Raw genomic sequence first — 19,530 nt, 5'->3', positions numbered from 1 at the left:
CCGCATTTCCATAAAGCTGGTCAGCAGAGGGAATCATAATGTGCCCTAGAATTTCCTGGTAGAGGGCTGTGCTGACTTTGGACTTGATAAAAACAGTGGACCAACGCCAGCAGATGACATGGCTCCTCAAATTATCGCTGACTGTGGAAAAATTTGCATGTCATTTGGAAATCGAGGTCCCAGAGTCTGGAGGAAGAGTGGAGACGCACAGAACCCAAGTTGCATGAAGTCCAGTGTGATGTTTCCACAGTCTGTAAAAGATTTAGGAAACCATGTCGTCTGCTGCTGCTGGTCCACTGTGTTTTATCAAGTCCAAAGTCAGCGCAGCCTTCTAGGAAGTTCTAGAGCACTTCATGATACCCTCTGCTGACCAGCTTTATGGAGATGCAGATTTAATTTTCCAGCTGGACTTAGCACCTGCCCACACTGCCAAAAGTCCCAACACCTAGTTTATTGATCATGGTATCACTATGCTTGATTGGCCAGCAAACTCGCCTGACCTAAAACCCATACCGAATCTAGAGTATTGTCAAGAAGATGAGACACCAGTCTCAACCATGCAGATGAGCTGAAGGCTACTATCAAAGTAATCTGGGCTTCCATAACCCCTCAGCAGTGCCACAGGCTAATCGCCTCCATGCCACGCCACAGTGATTCAGTAATTCATGCAAAAGGAGCCCCAACCAAGTATTAAGTGCATACTGTACTTTACATGGACATACTTTTTTAGTAAGCCAACATTTCTGGCATTTTTATTGGTCTTGTGTAATAATCATCTAATTTTCTGAGATACTGAATTTTGGGTTTTCACTAGCTGTAAACCATAATCCTCGAAATTAAAAGAAAGATGCTTGAAATAATCACTCTGTGTGTAACTCATCTACATTAAATGAGTTTCATGTTTGGAAGTGAATTACTGAAATTACCTTTTTGATATTTGATTTTTTTTTTTTTTTTGAGATGCACCTGTATATAGCTGGTTATTTTAATCTGTTTTAGAACTACATGTGTTTATTTTTATTTCCAGCTCTTCTACTGCCAGATTCATCACAATGAAATTCGTAAAATATGTGTAGCTTTTATGAGGAAGAATGAAAAGCTATTTGAATCTGTGAGTTTGACTTAAACAATTGCATAAAATAAATTGTATTCTGTTCCTATTGAGAAGAGGTGAACTAGAAGACAATGCACAATACTGTGCAAAAGTTTTAGGCAGGTGAACTAATGTAAATTAAGAATGCTTTAAGAAATAGAAGTTTTATTAGTTTATTAATTAACAAAATGGAAAGTAAATTATCAGAGCAGAAATTCAAATCAATATATTGGTGTGAGCACCTTTTGCCTTCAAAAGATCATCAATTCTAGGTACACCAGCACACCAATGCTGTGGTCCAGAGAGCGTTACACCCCTCTCTTGGCTTTTCTCCAACACACCACTATCTTGCCGGCCAGAACAGCTTTCAGAGCGGCCGGGACGACTCTTCTTGTGGACCAGTGCCATCACTGTACTATACACATGAAGATGTGCCCATCATTGAGTATTAAAAAGTGATATTGTGGTTTACTACTAATGCAACAGTTCACACTTAGAGGTGCCTGCATTATTTTCTTCTTTAACTGTTTTTCACAACCTCCCCTTAGTAGCAGTGTTTGGCTATTCCTCACCCAGTTTTAAGCCTCCTACACAGCTATTTGTCAGTTAATGACTGCTTCAACCTACATATGAAATGGATTATCATTAGCCCCTGCTTGGTATAATTGGTTAACCATACACTTGACTCTAATTCCACAAAATCACAGACTTTGTACAAATGTGCAAATGTAAGAATTGATGCTGGTTTGAAGCCAAAGGGTAATTGCACCAAATATTGATTTGATTTAGATGTTCTGTTTGCTCACTTGGCATTTTGTAAATTGATAAAAATTATTTAAAATATAGATTTCTCTAGTCATCTCCCAGGATGGCACACCTGAGAGATGACTGGTCCACCTGACAGGAAATACAATCAGCACATGAGGTTAAAAGGCCCCTCCCTATCCCCTGCACCCTAGTCCTTGATTGTGTTTCCCCGCAGCGAAACGTTTGACATTTTTGTCAGACCTGAAGTCGGTAGTGGACGGTCCCCCCCCCCCCCCCCCCCGGAGCTGCGGGTCCAGCCAAGGCTCAGTCCCTGCTCAGGGGGCCCCAATGGCCGGGGGGGCACCCCCTGGCAAGGAGCCTCCTGGGCACAGAGGGGCATCCTGGAGCTCCTGTGTGCACATACCTCCTCCTTTGTCTTCCACCTAGACCAGGTGCATAGGAGCTGGAGGGTCAGCTGGAGTCCAGGCCACTGGAGGGGGCGCAGGGCATCTGTTTCCTGCAATTGCGGTTCCATGGGGAATGCTGGAAACACTCCTGGGATAGGAGTGAGCGTTTTGACCGGGTGGAGCAAGATGGTGCCGCTTCCGTTTCTGGGCGCCATCACTTCCATTTCCAGTCTACGCGGATCCGGAGATACTAGAGGCCAAAAACGCTCCCCATGGGACTCCAGCAAAATGCCGCCAATCGGCGGCGCCCTGGCAATAAGAATCCGGGGGAGCCAGGTGGAGGTCCCACAGGCCCCTCTTACCTCCTGGCTCGCAGCAGGGCTCCTTGGAATGGAACCAGCGGGGACCAGGAATGGAAAGAGAGGAGGACACAGCAGTGCCTACAACCCAGGAGGAGGCCATGGGTGGTGAGTCTTCCTCTGTTTGGTAGGTGGTGGGTTAAGAGGGATCTTGCCTACACCCCTTGCAGGAGGAAGAGTACTGATTGTTAAAGTATGGGTTCTGTCTTGTCTTTTGTCTCCTTAGAACCCAGTGGATCTGCTCAAGGGGCCCACAAGGCTAAGGGCAAAAACCCTTCTCCCCCTAGAACAAAAAGGTGTGGGTATTGCAATGAAAAGCTCACACAAGATCATGTAAAACCTTTTTGTTACAAATGCATACATAAATTGTCGGGAAAGAAAACCTCACGGGTTATGAGGGACTTCCTTATAGTACAATTAGAGATGCTTTCTACGCTCATCTCTGAAGATGGTTATAGCATCTAAAGAAAGGACTAGCACTAGTGGCAGAGAAACTGTCCTCTAGAGAAGGTACTGCCTCTCAGGAGGGTACATCCGTCAGAAGTCCGAAAACCCAGCAGAGGCCTCCCTCCTCTTTCACTTCGGGAGTAGACGAGTTTGAGGATCTGGAGGAGTCAGATGAAAGCTCATTGGAGGAGGGGGAAAACTCAGACTCTGAGAGCCAGGATAGTGATAGTCCTAGACGTAATAGACACCTTTTTTCCCATGTAGGACATGGGGCAGTTACTGAGGGCAATCTATGTCTCTGAGGATATCCCAGAACCTCCAGTTCAGGTGACAGCCCGGGATAAGATGTACAGGGGTTGGGTAAATCTAAGTCCAAGGTATTCCCAGTTCATTAAACTCTGAAAGAGGTAATTTTGAGAGAGTGAAAGGACCTGGAAAGAAAGGCCCTTAAGCTCAAAACTTGGAAGAGGAGGTTTCCCTTTGGGGAGGAAGAAGAGAAGTTCTCGGGTAACATTAAAGACCAAATGGACCGAATGGCTGAAATGCTACTGCGAAGAGCGTGGGATGCCAATGCAACAGCCACGGCTCCTGCCTGCGTAGCAAGGAATGTGGATGCTTGGCTGGGCAGGCTCTCCGACCATGTTGCTAGAGGGAGTAATTCCAAAGAAGTCACAGACTCTTGAGATAATAAACAAGGCTGTGGCATACTTGGCAGATGCAGCAGTGGAAACTGTTAAGACCACGGCTAAATCAGCGGCCCTCCTTAACCACCTCAGCTCCGGAAGAATTTACCCCCTTCCTGTCAAGAGCACTTTTTGCGATTCGGCACTGCGTCGCTTTAACTGACAACTGCGCGGTTGTGCGACATGGCTCCCAAACAGAACTGACGTCCTTTTTTTTTTTTTTTTTTTTTTTTTTCCCACAAATAGAGCTTTCTTTTGGTGGTATTTGATCACCCCTGCGTTTTTTTTTTTTTTCTGAGCTATAAACAAAAAAAGCGACAATTTTTTGAAAAAAATGCATTTGTTTACTTTTTGCTATAATAAATATCCCCAAAAAAATTCAAAACATTTTTTTTTCCTTAGGCCGATACATATTCTTCTACATATTTTTGGTAAAAAAAAAAAAAAAAAAAATGCAATAAGCGTTTATTTAATTGGTTTGCGCAAAAGTTATAGCGTTTACAAAATAGGGGATAGTTTTATGGCATTTTTATTGATAATATATATACAGTATATTTTTTTTTTTTTTTTTACTAGTAATGGTGGCGATCAGCGATTTTTATTGTGACTGCGACATTATGGTGGATACATCAGACATTTTTGACACATATTTGGGACCATTGTCATTTATACAGCAATCGGTGCTATAAAAATGCACTGATTCCTGTGTAAATGACACTGGCAGTGAAGGGGTTAACCACTAGGGGGCAGGGAGGGGTTAAGTCAGTACTAGGGAGTGATTCTAACTGTAGGGGGATGGGCTAGCTGTGACACATCACTGATCTCTGCTCCCGATGACAGGGAGCAGAGATCAGTGACACTGTCACTAGGCAGAACGGGAAGATGCTTGTTTACATCAGCATCTCCCCGTTCATCCTCTCCGTGAGGCGATCGCTGGTATCCGGCGCGCGTGCGATGGCACGATGGGGAATTCAATGGGACTTACAGGTACGCCCATTTGCCCAGCCGTGCCATTCTGCCGACGTACATCGGCATGCGCTGGTCAGGAAGTGGTTAACTCTGCAAGGAGGGCCGTGCGGTTTGTGGGAAGGGGACCATATGTCCAGGTCACGACTCTGGGTTGCCCTTTGAGGGTTCCCAGCTTTTTGGGCCTGGCTTGGATCAGGTCTTATCACGATTGGCGGAAAAGGGAAAAAAGTTCCTGGTAAAAGACAGGAGCGAGAAAGGCAAAACGTTTTTTTCGTGCCCCCCCTAACCAGGGCCAATTCAAGGCCAAGAAGGACACGAATAGAAGGTGGGGGAAGGGAAAGGGTGGACAGCAGGGTGGCCTGCTCTTTTCTGGACCTAAGGACACCAGCAAGTAGTCAGTGACACCAGCATCAGGGTAGGGGGGAGACTTTTTTGCTTTGTCCCTCAGTGGAGGAAGATCTCCGAAAGCCCCTATATCCACAGATTTTGACAGAGGGATATTGGCTGGAACTTCTCTCCCCTCCCCCGCAAAACTTTATTTTGACCCATCTCCCCAAGGATACTTTGAGGGCAGCAGGGTTGATAGACAACTTGCAGGGATTGGCGAACCAGGAGGTGATCGTCCCCGTTCCACCGGAAGAGCTCTACCAGGGATTTTACTCCCATGTTTTTGTTGTCCAAAAACCATCAGGGAAATTTCGCCTGATATTAAGCCTCCATAAGGCTGAACGGGTTTTTGCGACAAAAGAGCTTTTGGATGGAGAGCATATACACTGCGCAAGCATTTATTGAAGGATGCTTTTATGGCCACAATAGATCTGAGGGATGCGTATCACCATGTCCCGATTGCCTAGGAACACCAATCCCTGTTGAGGTTCGCAGTCCTTATGAGCAAAGGGGTACAACACTGGCAATTCCGAGCTCTTCCCTTTTTGGATTAACTGCGAGCCCAAGAGTTTTCACAAAGTTCCTGGCAGAGGTGGTAGCTTACCTGCATCTACAGGGGGTATCACTTATACCCTATCTAGATGACCACCTGATCTATGGGCAGTCTCTAGAACAAGTCAGAGTAGACGTAGACAGTGATCCTCACTTTGGAGACCTTGGGCTGGATAGTGAACCGGGAGAAATCATCCCTCGTACCATCCCAAATAAAAACCTTCCTAGGATACTTGGTGAATTTGGGGGCTCAGAAACTTTCTCCCAGAGGAAAAAAGGTTAAGTGGTAACATCAGTCTCCTCTCTAACAGAACCCAGGGACTGCTCTCGCAGACAGTTTATGAGGGTCCTAGGCTTGATGACCTCCTGTATTCCAGCGGTTCCCTGGGCTCAGCTCCATTCAAGGGAGTTGCAGTTCTTCCTACTATCCTCCTGGGACAGAAAGAGGAGTCACTGGACGGAAAGGTGTCCATTCCAGCAAGGGTAAGGACCTCCCTAAATTGGTGGAAGGGTCAGGACAGGCTCACACTGGGTCGTCCCTGGGCCCAGTGGAACCCTAGAAGGATTACCACTGATGCAAGAGCTTGGGGTGCTCACTTGGGGGACGTCCAAGCACAGGGATTCTGGACCCCAACCCAAGCAAGGGCCTCCTCCAACCACAGGGAGCTCCTTGCGGTGGGTCAGGCATTGAAGGCTTTCGGAGACAGGATTCAGAGACTAGAGGTCCAAATCCTGTCAGACAACATGACAGCTGTCTCTTATCTGAACTGTCAGGGTGGCACGAGGTCTGGGAAGCTACTGAACCTGGCTTTGGCTATTCTAAATTGAGCCGAAGGAAACCTTCAGTCCATATTGGCGGTCCACATAAAGGGGACCGCCAATGTGGTGGCAGATTTCCTAAGCCAACAGCTCATACTCCAGGGATATAAACCAGGACATATTCCTCCAGATAGGACAGATGTTTGAATCTCCAGAGATAGACCTTTTCGCCCACAGAGGGAACAGAAAGGTGGAGTGTTTTTTTTTTCTCTCACTAGAGAGGGGGATCGCAGGGAGTAGATGCTTTATCTCAGGACTGGGGTTGCCACCTAGCATATGCTTTCCCTCCACTAGCCTTAATACCCCGGGTTCTACAGAGGTTGGCCCACTCAAAGTGCGAGCTGATCCTGATAGCCCCATGGTGGCCAATGACATGGTTTGCTACTCCTGAGAAAATGGTCGGTTTCTCCTCCACTCCGTCTCCCGCCGAGGCAGGATCTCCTTCTACAAGGGCCACCCCCCCCGACCCAGGGTTCTTCAAGTTGATGGCATGGCTCTTGAGCGGGAGATTCTCAGAGACAAGGGATGCTCCGATAGAGTAATTTGAGACCCTCCTAGGTAGCTGTAAACCGGTCACTAGGAAGATCCACTCAAGAATCTGGAATTTCTTCACACTGGTGCCAGGACAGAGAGGTTTCTAAGACTTCAGTACCAGTGGTACTTGAATTCTTAAAAGCTGGGGTGGATCAAGGAATTGCCCCGAACACCCTGAAGGTACAGATAGCATCCCTGTCTATATTTCTGGACCAGAGGCTCGTGCTAGAGCCCCTGATTAAGAGATTTCTACTAGCAAGGGAGAGGTTAACCCCTGTAAAAATGAATAGATTCTCACCATGAAATGTAACGCTGGTCCTGGAGGCGTTGATGAAAGCGCCTTCCGAACCAGCTCAGGAGATCTCAGTAAAATCTTTGACGCTTAATCATTGGCCATCACTACAGCCAGAACGGTAAGCGACCTGCAGGCCCTATCAATTAAGGAGCCTTTTCTTTTGGTATTGGGAGATAGTGGTGCTGTGGCAAGACCCATTATATCTTCCCAAGGTCGCATCCCAGTTTCATAAATCTCAAGAGATCTTTTTTCCCTCCTTTTATGAAAACCCAAAAAACGAGGGAGAGAAAAAAATGTAAGTTATTGGATGTCAGGAGGTGCTTGCTGACATACTTAGAGTGAAAGATTTCAGGAAGTCGAGTCACCTTTTTGGTTCTATTTAGTGGCCCTAGAAAGGGAGGGCAGGCATCTAGATCTACAGTGGCTAGGTGGATCAGACAAACCATAGGAATGGCTTATGTGCCAACAGGTTCCCCAGTACCAGTTAACCTTAAAGCCCATTCAACAAGATCTTTGGCGGCCTTTTGGGCAGAAAGAGCTGGGGCCTCAATAGAACAAATCTGTCGAACAGCCACATGGGCAAAGAAGGACACCTTCTTGAAGCACTATAGAGTGGAACTGCTATCGCCTCAGGATCTGACATTTTGGAAGGAAGGTCTTACAAGCGGCGGTCCCACCCTAAGGTAGGCCTTGAACTTCTTGTCCATCCCCTCAAGTGTGCTGTCCTAGAAGATGACTAGAGAAAATTGACAGTTGCTTATCTGTAACTGCTTTTCTAGGATATCTTCCAGGACGGCAGGCCTACTTCCCACCCCTGGTTTGATGTAAGTACTATGGGAAGAGTTTTTCTCTCTGGCACCTGTATAACCTATTACTTTGGGAGAACTGAGGTGCAGGAGGAAGGGAGGGTCCGTTTAACCTCATGTGGTGTTTGTGTTTCCTGTCAGGTAGACCAGTCATCTCTCAGATGTGCCATCCTGGAAGATATCCTAGAAAAGCAGTTACCGGTAAGTAATTGTCAATTTTTTGATTCTTATTTTATAGCATTTCTTTATACCTGCCTAAAACATTTGCACAGTAGTATACTATATTTTGTGTGTGCTGCTAGTGCAGTAGAAAATCTGCTTTACTGGTTAATCTCTAGGGGGTGAACTCCTCCATTATTTACTATTGTTGATGTATTGGTAAATATTGGTTCAACTGAGATCCTTCTATAAAAACTACAGAGAGATTTCATGCCCTAAAAAGGAAGTAATAAACCATTTCCATATTAGGGGTATCGTTTGTCTTCTCCAGGTACAAGGAATTTTGCCCCTTAATCACTGTGGCTATACATTCAGCACTTCATTTTATAAAGGAAGTAAAACACTGATGGGTTTTGCTTCCTTTTTTTTCCCCCCTGCAAAGTAAAAGCATGATGTGCTAGTATGCATTGCATACTAGCACATTATGTGACACCTGCAAGCGAAACCTGCACTGTCCCCACTGCAGGCCACATTAATGTTTGCCCCTCTTTCTTCCGGGGTCGTGGGCTTCAGTTCTGTGACTGTCCGGAGTCGCTTGACGTCACCCCTGCGCATGCGTGAGGGAGCAGCTAGTCACGACACTCGCTAGTGCAGAAAATGCACAGGCAGCCGCTTCTTCACAGTGCATGCGCCGATGACATTGGTGCAGTTTACAGCAAATATCTCCTAAATGGTGCATGTTTAGGTTATCTTTACAGAACCTATAGGTAAGCCTTATTATAGGTGTACCTAATAGGTACAACTTGCCATTGGAGGTTTACAACCTCTTTAGGGGAAAATGTCCTGGTTAGGGGATGGGGGTTTCTAGAATGTATTGCATCATTATGAGAACCTTCATCTCAAATTTTTTGTTCCTAGTATGTGGAAGGTCCTTTTGAAAAATACCTGGAACGGTTAGAAGACCCCAAGGTAAAACATCATGGGTAATTGTACACAGATTTGCTGTTTGTGTGATTTGAAGGTTTCTGTACCGCTTGTTTACAGTAAGCCTCTCCATCTGTTTTGCATACAAGTTTTCGAAGTTCTGTTACTGGTTTTGATTTGTTGCTCTTCATTATTATTTTGGTCTTTTTAGGAGAGTGCTGGTCAACTTGAAATAACTGCTCTTTCATTGATCTTTAAGTGAGTAACCAAACAGATATGATATCCATACAATAGCTGTTTTCTGTCAACTTCAACCACTTTCAGCTAGCTTTTGAATGTATCGCCAACAGTTTTTGGCTTGTTTGATGTTAATGCAAACTTGGTAGGTAGCCTTGAACCATCAGTCACTTTTACAATTTGAAATCCAATGACCAATTGCTAAACAAAACAACTGTTATCACTCTTGTCAAACTTGTCTCTAGGCTAAAATGATCCACATTTGTGCAAATGCTACTGAGCCCTTGCTGATATAGCCAATCCTATCTGTTGGCAAGGGGTTTTAGGTTGCCACTCACATTATTCACTGTAAGACTAAAAACATCTGTTACCTTTGTCCTAGGCTCATTCAGTAACTCGCCTAGTAAAGTCCAAAGCCACTGAAGATTTATTTTGTGTGAGAAGAGTGCTTAAGGGTTATAGCCTCTGTCAGGTTTTTGTTACTGTTTGTACTGTAGGTGTCCTAATTTGGAAGATTTCCCCTCATCAGGATAGGAAGTGATGAGAAATCTCTCAAAAAAGGGCCAAAAACGCCTTATTTGTACAGAATATGGGATCTATAGTCATAGACTGTGGATTCAGGTGACTGGACACTGGCAAAGCTTTGTAGGTAATGCCCCCATGTGCAACCTCCTATAACCCAATCTACTTCGTGGGACTCCAGTTTTTTTGCTTGTGTTAAATGATGGACCTCTTCTCTGTAGAAGTTTCTACGCCAATCCTCCCTTTTCTTATTTTTTTTTTTTCCTCTTCTTTGTCTAGTACTTTTATCAAGATCGAATTGCGTGTTGTCTCAAGGCTCACTAAGTGTTCCTGGATCAGCTGCCCTCGATGTACATCTTGAGAAACTGGACTAGCTGGCCTGTAATGTTTGCTTTGGGCACTGTATCCTGCATTCACTTTGGCACAAGTGAAGTCAGCCACAAGGTGCTATATAGGTCCATGGACATGATCCATTTCTATGGCATCCATGGTTTTGTCCCTTCTAGAAATCTGCAGCATGGTTAAGGTATTTAAGGTGGATGTAAACCCGGTTCATGAAATTTGAGCTGGGCACATATATCTGCAGAGTTTTTTCTTCTCTCTCCAAAGCACTAAGTCCCATGGCTTTCACCTGCTCCATTCTTCTGTTATCAACATAACTTCTGACAAGTTCAACATCAACCGAGCTAAAACCAGCCTGATCTTTGTGTCGGAGGGGTTGTTATAAATTGATTAGCAGAGAGCTAAACTATTCACAGAACAGCTCTGATAGTCTCTGCCTATGTGCAGTGGGGGTGTGTGTGCCTTTCCTCCAATCAGCTGTCTTGGCTGTGTGCCCAGACTTCACACTCAGTGCTCAAAAGGAAGAGCAAATATATAAAATGTGAACTTTCTAAAGAATATATAAAGCCGAAGACAGCAGATATGCATGTAAAACTTTTATAGGGAGAGACTGTTCATTTCACTGGTATATGTTAGGGTTTACATCCACCTTAGCCCCTCCCAAATCTCTCTACTACATTGGTGGAAGGCAACTTTTACTGTCCTTGAATTTGTCAGGTTTCCTTTTTTCTTTTTGATACAGATCAAAAAAATAGTTTAGTATAATAACCAATACGCTCAACATAAGCGTAGGGAATACAAAATTCAGTACACAAATACAGAACATATCCACAATTGCATATATAAAGTCTTTGCCGGGTTTTAACGTCAACATTGCTGCTTGAGTGGTGACGTCGATTCAAAGGCCTTCTGGCTGACTTGCGTCTGCCAGACCTTTCTGCAAGAAGCATGCTTGCGCCTTGCTACCTGCTTCTCAAACACCAACAGGACGTTGGTCAGCAGCTGGGATATAGTGGCTTCTTTCCTGGATATGCAAAAACACTCTCCTTCCACATCCATTTTGTGAGTACCCCACAGGTGATCCCCCTCACAAAGCAATAGTAGCCATACAGCATAAAAGAGCGGATTTAAAAAAAAAAAAGAAAAAAAAAAAAGCCTAATAGCATTTGGACAATAGATGGCACCACAAGAAAACTAGCAGAATGTTCAAGGTGATGGTGGTTACCCTGCAACAGAGCAATAATAAAAAAATCTGTCTTCCTCTAATTCTAGCTGCCTCTCTGGCATGCATCCAATGGCCTATCTGACTAAGGCAGACTTTACTACGACAGTGTCTGATTTCTTTGGGAAACATTCTGCCCTTCTGGAGCCTTCAATCTTTAGCACCCCAAAGTGCTCTTCTGCCTCTCCACCATCTGAATCTATTCAGGAGAATGATCCCAATCATCTTAACCTTTTCGAGGAAGATATTGAAAAGAGAGAGGTGGATGGAGTAGTGGATCCAGCAGATATGCATTTTGAGACACGATAGAAGGCTTCATGCAATGTTCTTTATACCATGAGCTAATTGATGCATTGTTTACTAGCCTTGATCTAACAGGGCCGGAATCTCCACAGTCCAACATAAGCTTCTATGAGCACTATACAGCTGTAGAAGTCTAAAAACACTTTTCCTCTTCACACACACACAAGTTAACTGTACTGTGCATGAGGATTGGGCAAATATTGACAAGGTATTTATTCCCTACTGACCAAAGCATCTAGTACCTACAGTAGTCGATTCTCCCCATGAATATTCTGGAACAGAGAGCAATAAGAATGATTCTCCTACACTGGACACCTCTTACACATTCACCCAGTAAGGGTAGAGTCGGACAAAGCCATGGCTGTGACCTACATAAACCACCAAAGGGGAAACAGAAGTCAGGCTTCTTAAGGAGGCAAGCCTGATTTTTCTTAGGCAGAGAACCATGTTCAAACACTCTGCCATCCACGTACCAGAAGTGGAAAATTAACAAGATAACATTGGGTCACCAGTGCATAGACTCAGTGTTGCCTTCATCCCAAGATCCATGGATGTTCTGTCAGAAGTGGTGGACATCATTGTCTCCAGTCTCAACAGGAAAGTAGACCCTTTTTTTTTTTTTTTTTTTTTTTTTTTTTTTTTTTTTTAATAAACCAGATCACTAGCACTGATCTGCTTGCCTATGCAGTGAAAGCACTGGTGATTCCTTGGACACTGTTCAGTCTGTAAAAAAAGAAAAAAAAATCTACCCAACCAGGTCTGCAGTTATCAACTATAGCCAGGTGAGGTAGCACAAAATTCAATGTAATACAAACAATCAAGAAAATGGATATGGGCTCTTTCTCCTAGCCCTCCAAATAAGAAAAATGTTTTAAGTCCTGGTTCACACTGGAGCGTTATGACATGTGTTTTAACATGTCAAATCGGCGGCAATTGTCAATGGCACCTTCCTAATCGGTGCAATGTTGCATCTGCGGCGCTGCACTGATTTCAAAAAGTAGTCTCTGTACTACTTTTTGTGTTTTCGGCTGCGATTTACTTTGACGTGGGCAAAAATCCTGCACAGATGTCTCTGAAATTGCGGCCGAAATCGGGACTGACATGCAGGAGTGAAATCGATTCCCGCAGCTCAGTGTGAACCTGGGCTAAATAATATTTGGAAATGCGTGAAGCGTGCATCGTAACTGGACACCTACAATATCTTTATTAAACCCAATTAAAATCCCATACATAGGACAACAAAGTAAGGTAAAGAAACGATCACCCACACAGTCACCACCTAGTGTAATGAATATGGTATACTTTTTAGATATTTATTGTAAAGGTGGCCAACTGTACCAGCTATATGTATGTTAAGTTGGCTGCTAACAATTTCAATTGAATTTGACGGTTCCTCATGTGTAAATAGTATTGATATCTTGTTACTTGTTAGGCACAGTTCTAACCGTGTGTAGGTTTAAATACTGGTCTGTCATTAAAAGCGTTTGTTAACCTAAATAAAAAAAAATAAAAAATGTATCCTGCTCCTTTTTTTTAAAGCATGTTATACAGCACAGTGCTTGCGCTGTGTAATTTGGCCCACTATATCACCTGAAATACCTGGCTGATCCTGCCTCCCCCTGTAAACTGACCACGGTATATGATGGCTGCTGAGCCCTGACACTGTGATCAGTTTGTGCCTCCGTCATCCGCAGCTCTCCTCTCCCCCCTTCCTCCTTGCCTGTCAGGTTCTGAAAGTGCCTGCCCCCACCCCTCCTGCTGCTGAAATAACTTGTCTGTTGTACTATTGGCTATGTGTCCTAATGCTGTGCCCCCCTGTGTCTGCTATTTATTAAAAAAAAAAAGCCTCCTATGCCGATCGGCGCTCACGTGACCCGCCGACTCTCTCCTCGTTCCGCCTGACGTCAGCGGGGGAATCTCGGCCCTGACCACTGCAGCTGTCAGACGGTGAGAAAAGAGAACCGGCAGGCCACGAGTGCTGATTGGCGCTCTCAGAAAGGAGGTATAGCAGGCATTTGTTTTAATAAATATCACATATGGGAACACATGCTACGTGATGCTTATGATTCCAAGATCTCATGACCGCTAGTTAATTGGAATCCCATGGTCTCCCAATCATGTCCCTCTTTTATGAAATCTGTGGTTCAGAATAGACCGTGTAGTTTGTATGGATTCAAAATATTGTGTAAAATTGCTGCAATCTCAGGATGGCAGTTTATGCTGATGGTACATAACACCAAACGGTCCAACTGTCTCCCTCGGATAAATCCTAGAGTTTTGTAATGCGTCCCTTAAAAATAGAATCCACTGGACTTCAGACCATAGAAGTGAATTATTCAAGTGCTGTGGTCTAGAAGAGTATTTCAACACATCATCTCTCTATAGCATCTAGCCACCTTCCTCGCACAGGCACCCATATAATTGAAATGACCTATATAAGCTCTTGTCACACGAGGGTCACCGAAGTCCACAAACAACCAAGGAAACCATGATATCTTCCATTAGGGTATCCAATGCTAACCCACAAAAAAAAGCAGAAAGAGGGCACCTGGGTCAGTGGGAGTAAAAGCAAGTAACATTTTATTCAAATGCATAAAAGTATCTTACAAGGTGGATGTGGATCAGCAGTCAGCCATCACAAGGGATGAGAAGACCACTGTGGGGATAAGCTCAGACCTGCCATATGGAGGTGTAAAACCAGCAACGTCCTTCTGCTGGTTTTTTATCTGAGGGAACTCCCATTTTCCTGCTGAGGAGCTGTCGGTGACTGTGCAATCCCCATCCACCTGTGGACTTCTCCTTGATATCCCTTACTACTATGGACTAATTCTTATTCATTTTGGGTATTTTTTGTTGTCCCCCCCCCCCCCCCCCCCCCCCCCCGTTATTGATCCCTTATGATCCACCTTATAGTTGCCAGTGAGCGCTGACTCGCACACTACCTGACAGTTCTGTGTGATATATTGCTTGAATGCTAACCTACATGTGCAGTCAAGGGTTTAGCACGGTTCCCCCAGTGGATGGATTCAGCATCAAGCATAAGCTTGAGGGATAAACAAAGTCCCAAAGTAAGCTTCAAGCAGTTCTTTGCACCATATAGCAAGACCAGTTGTGCAGTCACTTTTTCAAATGTATCGTTATCAATTTAGTCCTGATTGGCCTTGGGTGGTGGTGGTGGGGGGGGGGGTTCCAGTGATCCTTTATCACTCCAAATTGGCCCAGGAAAATTTGGTACACAGACATACTTGGGACTCCTGTCACGTGAGCCTTGGCCTCTTCATACAGGCATGCTTCTCAGTTGCTGGCTTTAATGGTATAGCTGTTGAAACCCATGTCCTAAAGGATTGGGATAGCTCATTCACATCTGGCTCAAAGCGAGAAATCTGCTGCTTGTAAGAACAACCATTTTTGAAGACCTTTTTTGGCTTGTGTGAAAGCAGGCATTTTGACACTCAAGTTCTGGTCTTCCTCCAGTCTGGCCTAGACCAGCATCTGATGCTTAGCACTCTAAAGGGACAGGTTCTTCCCTTATCCATTCTCTTCCTAATGACCTTTTGGCTTTACACACTTTTTGTATTAGAGAAAAAACAAAAGAAAAAACTTTGGCTCTTTTTTATCCCCAACTTTGACCTCCTGTGTCTCCCTGGGATCTAAATATGGTACTTTCAGTTCTAAAAAGAGCTCCTTTTCAAGCAATCTGGGATATCCTTTTGTAAGATCTGACCAGAAGTGGCCTTTTTGGTAGCCATTGCTTCTGTGGCAGGTGTGGGACAGAACATACAGAAAGAGTAGTTTAATGATCCTTGGCGCAGAGGTTTCTTTATTGAGGTGCTAGACACAGTTGGGCAAGGGTCTAACCCCAGGGAAGAAGTTTGGGTATAATTGTGGGATCTAGGGGTATGATTAAAAGTTGGTATGCCACCATCCAGAGGGGATAAGTCCAGGTCCTTGGGCACTAATCGGGAAAGGCAAAGTTTAAGACCAAGGCCAGAGGGCATTAATCTGGCCACAGCAGAGGCTAAGGCAGCAGTCTGACTAGCAAGGGTTAACATCTAACAGCAAAGATCATTGATTCAGGCACAGTAAGATTTAAGGCAGGAATCTCTCATAGGCAAATTGTTGGGTCCTGGGGGAAGGATGTGAGGACCTAGGGGGCCTGGCTATAGCTTTAGGAGCACATGGGCAGTGCGGGAAAATATACCCAAGTCAGGGCGTGATCCTGCAGCTCAGGCAAGCTGATGTCCAGCATCAGATTGCCCTATCAACATGCTCAGCACCTCTATTGTACAGCTGCATTAGGTGCATGGCTGGGGCGAGCTCTTGTCTCCTGCAGGACAGTGTATCATGCCCACCAGAGCTCTGGCTCCTGAGGGGAGTGAGTCTGCGGCCGGCAGGAGAAAATTCACATACTGGCTGCAGTGGTTTTTGGTTCCTCTTGACCCTTGTTTGTGTGCTGCATTGCCCACCCCTGAGTTTATTTCTGGGGGACATCCCATAGGCTTATGACTAAAGATCAGATGTCTTGTTCTGTACAATTTTTAAAATAGGAATTTTAATTTGACTTTTGGTTCCATATCTTGGAGTACAGTACATCAGGAAAGTCCTTCACCCCTGCTCTTTTTCTCATTCTTGTTTTCAATATTCAGCTTACCTCCCATGGTTCTGGCTTTAGCAAGAATGGCATCTCTGTCTTTGTAGTTTAAGAGCTTAAACAGAAAAGCACGAGGGTGATTGCCAGGGGGTAGTGGACGAGATGGCACTCCTATGCGCTCTCTCCACCGCAAATAGTGGAGAAAAAGCTTCTTTTCCAAATGTAGTGAGGAGCCATTGTTCTATGAAAGTGACCGGGTCTTTACCTTCTATCCTTTCTGGGAATCCTAAGGCGCGGACATTGTTGCGGCGCATGCAATTTTCCAAATCATCTAAGCGCGCTGCATGCTGATCTGCAAGATGGCAGTTATACTTTAAATCTCTCTGCATGGGTACTAAATCATCTTCAGTTACACTGACCCTGCTCTCTATTGCAGCTGTGCGCTCTCTTAGCTTTTGCATGTCCTGTCTCACAAAGGATATCTCAGCTTTGACACCTTTAACTTCATCAGTCAGGGTTGAGATGGATCTGTTGCATATAGTCACTGCTGAGAGTATGTCTCTGAGAGTGGGTTCAGCATTATCCGGGGGCAGGATTGATGTCTGAGTGCCCTGATAGGAATGTGAAACTGTACTCACTGCGGCCCAGTCAGCAGGGGATCCAGTGCCATCCTCCAGTGGAATAGTATTATCCATCTCCAGCTGACTTCCTTCTTCTTCACTAAGGTCAGATGTGGGTGATGGTAGTTCTTTTGATGCTTTATTGCCAAACAGGAGCTTTTGGGCAGCCTCCTTATATTTCTCCTTTTGTGATCGCTGTGGCAGAGCGCCATCTTGGGCCTGAACTGCGGGTGGGCCGCCACCCTCCTTGCCCCATTTTGGCATGTTCTGCAGCCGCAAGTCGATCGGGTGAACGGGTCGGCTGAGGCCCAGATAGTGTGCGGTTCCGATCGGGGGTATCAGCGGGCTGGATGGGTGATCCAGAGGATAATTGTCAGGATTTTCGGAGGAGCTGAGAAGTGCGTCCTGCTACATGCGCTGCCTGGCCACGCCCCCCTCTCATTCTTGTTTGCTACAAAGCTGGGTTATGAGGGCACACTCTGGAGCATTTCCAGCTAAGCTTTTGCCAATCTAATGTCCAATCTCCTGAAGGTCGCGACATATAACTTGGGCTCTTTGACTACAGATCCTGTGTCCTATATTTACTCCAAGATATGGAATTTACAAAGAAGTTAAGCCTGGGTTCGCAATAGCGCAATCTTAGAGATCGCATGTGATTTGCACCCGCACCGCAGGTGCTGCTCACATGCGATGTCTGAGCAATGCGAGTGAACTTGCATTGGATTCGCACAGAAAATATTTTATTTTTTTATTTCAGGTTACTTGTATAGCGCCGTCAATTTACGCAGCACTTTACATATACATTGTACATTTACATCAGTCCCTACCCTCAAGGAGCTTACAATCTAAGGTCCCTAACTCACATTCATACATACTAGGGACAATTTAAACAGGATCCAATTAACCTACCAGCATGTCTTTGGAGTGTGGGAGGAAACCGGAGTACTCAGAGGAAACCCACGCAGGCACAGGGAGAACATGCAAACTCCAAGCAGGTAGTGTCATGGTTGGGATTCGAACCAGCGACCCTTCTTACTGCTAGGCAAGAGTGCTATCCACTACACCACTGTGCAGGGACTTGTTTTTCTCCGCATTAGAATTGGATCGCGTGGGTGTTTCCACCTATGCAATACGATTCCTGTGCAAGTTCACAGTTCGCACTGTGATCTGTGAACTAAACTGGGGGTGTCATTAACTTTAATGATCCCTTGTTAATGACACCCGCAGCGGTTCACACAAGACAGTGTGGACTGCCTGCAGGAGAAGAGCGATGCGGGAACTGGTGTGAACCCCAGGGTAAACCTTCTAATTTTTTTTTTTTTTTTTTTTTTTGAGTGTTATTGGTTGAAGCCTGATTTTATTGTGATCTGTACCTTCAATATACAATCATTTCCCAGTTTTAGGTGCCTCTTCTTTTTTTTTTTTTCATTAGTTTTCCCCCTCAAAGTAATTTTGCATAATAAGTTTTTATAATATGCATGTACTTGTGTCTCTAGGAAACAGGTGGTGGGACAGACGCTCTGCGTCTTTATGCAGTAGATATGACTAACCTTTCCATAAATAGACTGTTGTGGACAAATCCTGAAACAAAATCCTTTTTTGTTCAGATCTCTAAGAAGTTTAATCAGTCAGTTTGATCTTTTAATGGGCGTTTTCAGTGTCCTGACTGGGGTGCTGATTGAAGTAGATGGCACTGCCATCATAGCATTTTCTGCACAGATTATAGAAATTGCCCTAACTGATTTAAGGATATGTGAAAGAGGGCAATGATGAAAAGCAGAGGATCCTGAATAAACATTTATGAAGCCCAGTAAAGACTGCCCTCTTGCCTACATCAAACAAATGATGCGCGTCTTCTATGAAGCCTCTTTTGAAATTCGGGGAGCATATGCAGTACAGAATCAAAACGTGGGGACTTTGACTACACCACTCTTAACTGTAAGTGGGCAGAATGTTTTGGGGAGAAATTCCACAGGAAAAGAAGAAAAATTCCTGATTATACTAGAAATTTTTTCAAATTTATGATGGCTAATTGGTATTATGTACTCATATTTTTATAAGCGAATATATAGGCACATAATGCAATTTGCTTTTTGCACATGTGTATAGTAATAGTTTTCTGAAAAAAGATGGTCACTAACTTGTTTTAGTGTTTTCAGGTTTGGTGACTTATATCTTTTACAGTAGAACCGAAGGCACATATTTTATTTATTTTTTTTTGACCCTCTGTGTCCCATTATAGAGATTTCCCTTAATTTCCTGCCCCATACAAGAAGTGAAAGGAAATCCATCCAAAGTGAGTTTTACCTGGTAGTTACTGGGGTCACAAAAACTAATGTCGTCAAATGATTACTTGAATTTGGAAGGACCAATAATCTAAAAATAAATTTTAGGTTAAAACTAGCTCATGCATGGGTTATCTAGTTTATACTCTTTTTATGATTATTGGATTGCTGGATCTGTTTTGAGTAACACAATATTTCTTTCCTTTTTTTTTTTTTTTTTTTCCCTC

The 19,530-nt window shown here is 44.4% G+C and overlaps 1 protein-coding gene across 1 annotated transcript in view; it reads left to right on the top strand.

Annotated features, from left to right (window-relative positions):
* The window catches only part of LOC141108105 (UDP-N-acetylglucosamine transferase subunit ALG13-like), a 443,195-nt gene that overhangs the window by 83,986 nt on the left and 339,679 nt on the right, over positions 1-19,530 (top strand). The window contains exons 2-4 of the mRNA XM_073599348.1: positions 1,028-1,111; positions 9,176-9,226; positions 9,393-9,439. Coding sequence (XP_073455449.1) covers positions 1,028-1,111; positions 9,176-9,226; positions 9,393-9,439 — 182 coding nt within the window. The remainder of the gene's footprint in view (positions 1-1,027; positions 1,112-9,175; positions 9,227-9,392; positions 9,440-19,530) is intronic.

The sequence above is a fragment of the Aquarana catesbeiana genome, linkage group LG09, assembly GCF_042186555.1.
Source record: "Aquarana catesbeiana isolate 2022-GZ linkage group LG09, ASM4218655v1, whole genome shotgun sequence".
NCBI lineage: Eukaryota > Metazoa > Chordata > Amphibia > Anura > Ranidae > Aquarana > Aquarana catesbeiana.
This window is presented reverse-complemented; position numbering and strand designations above follow the sequence as displayed.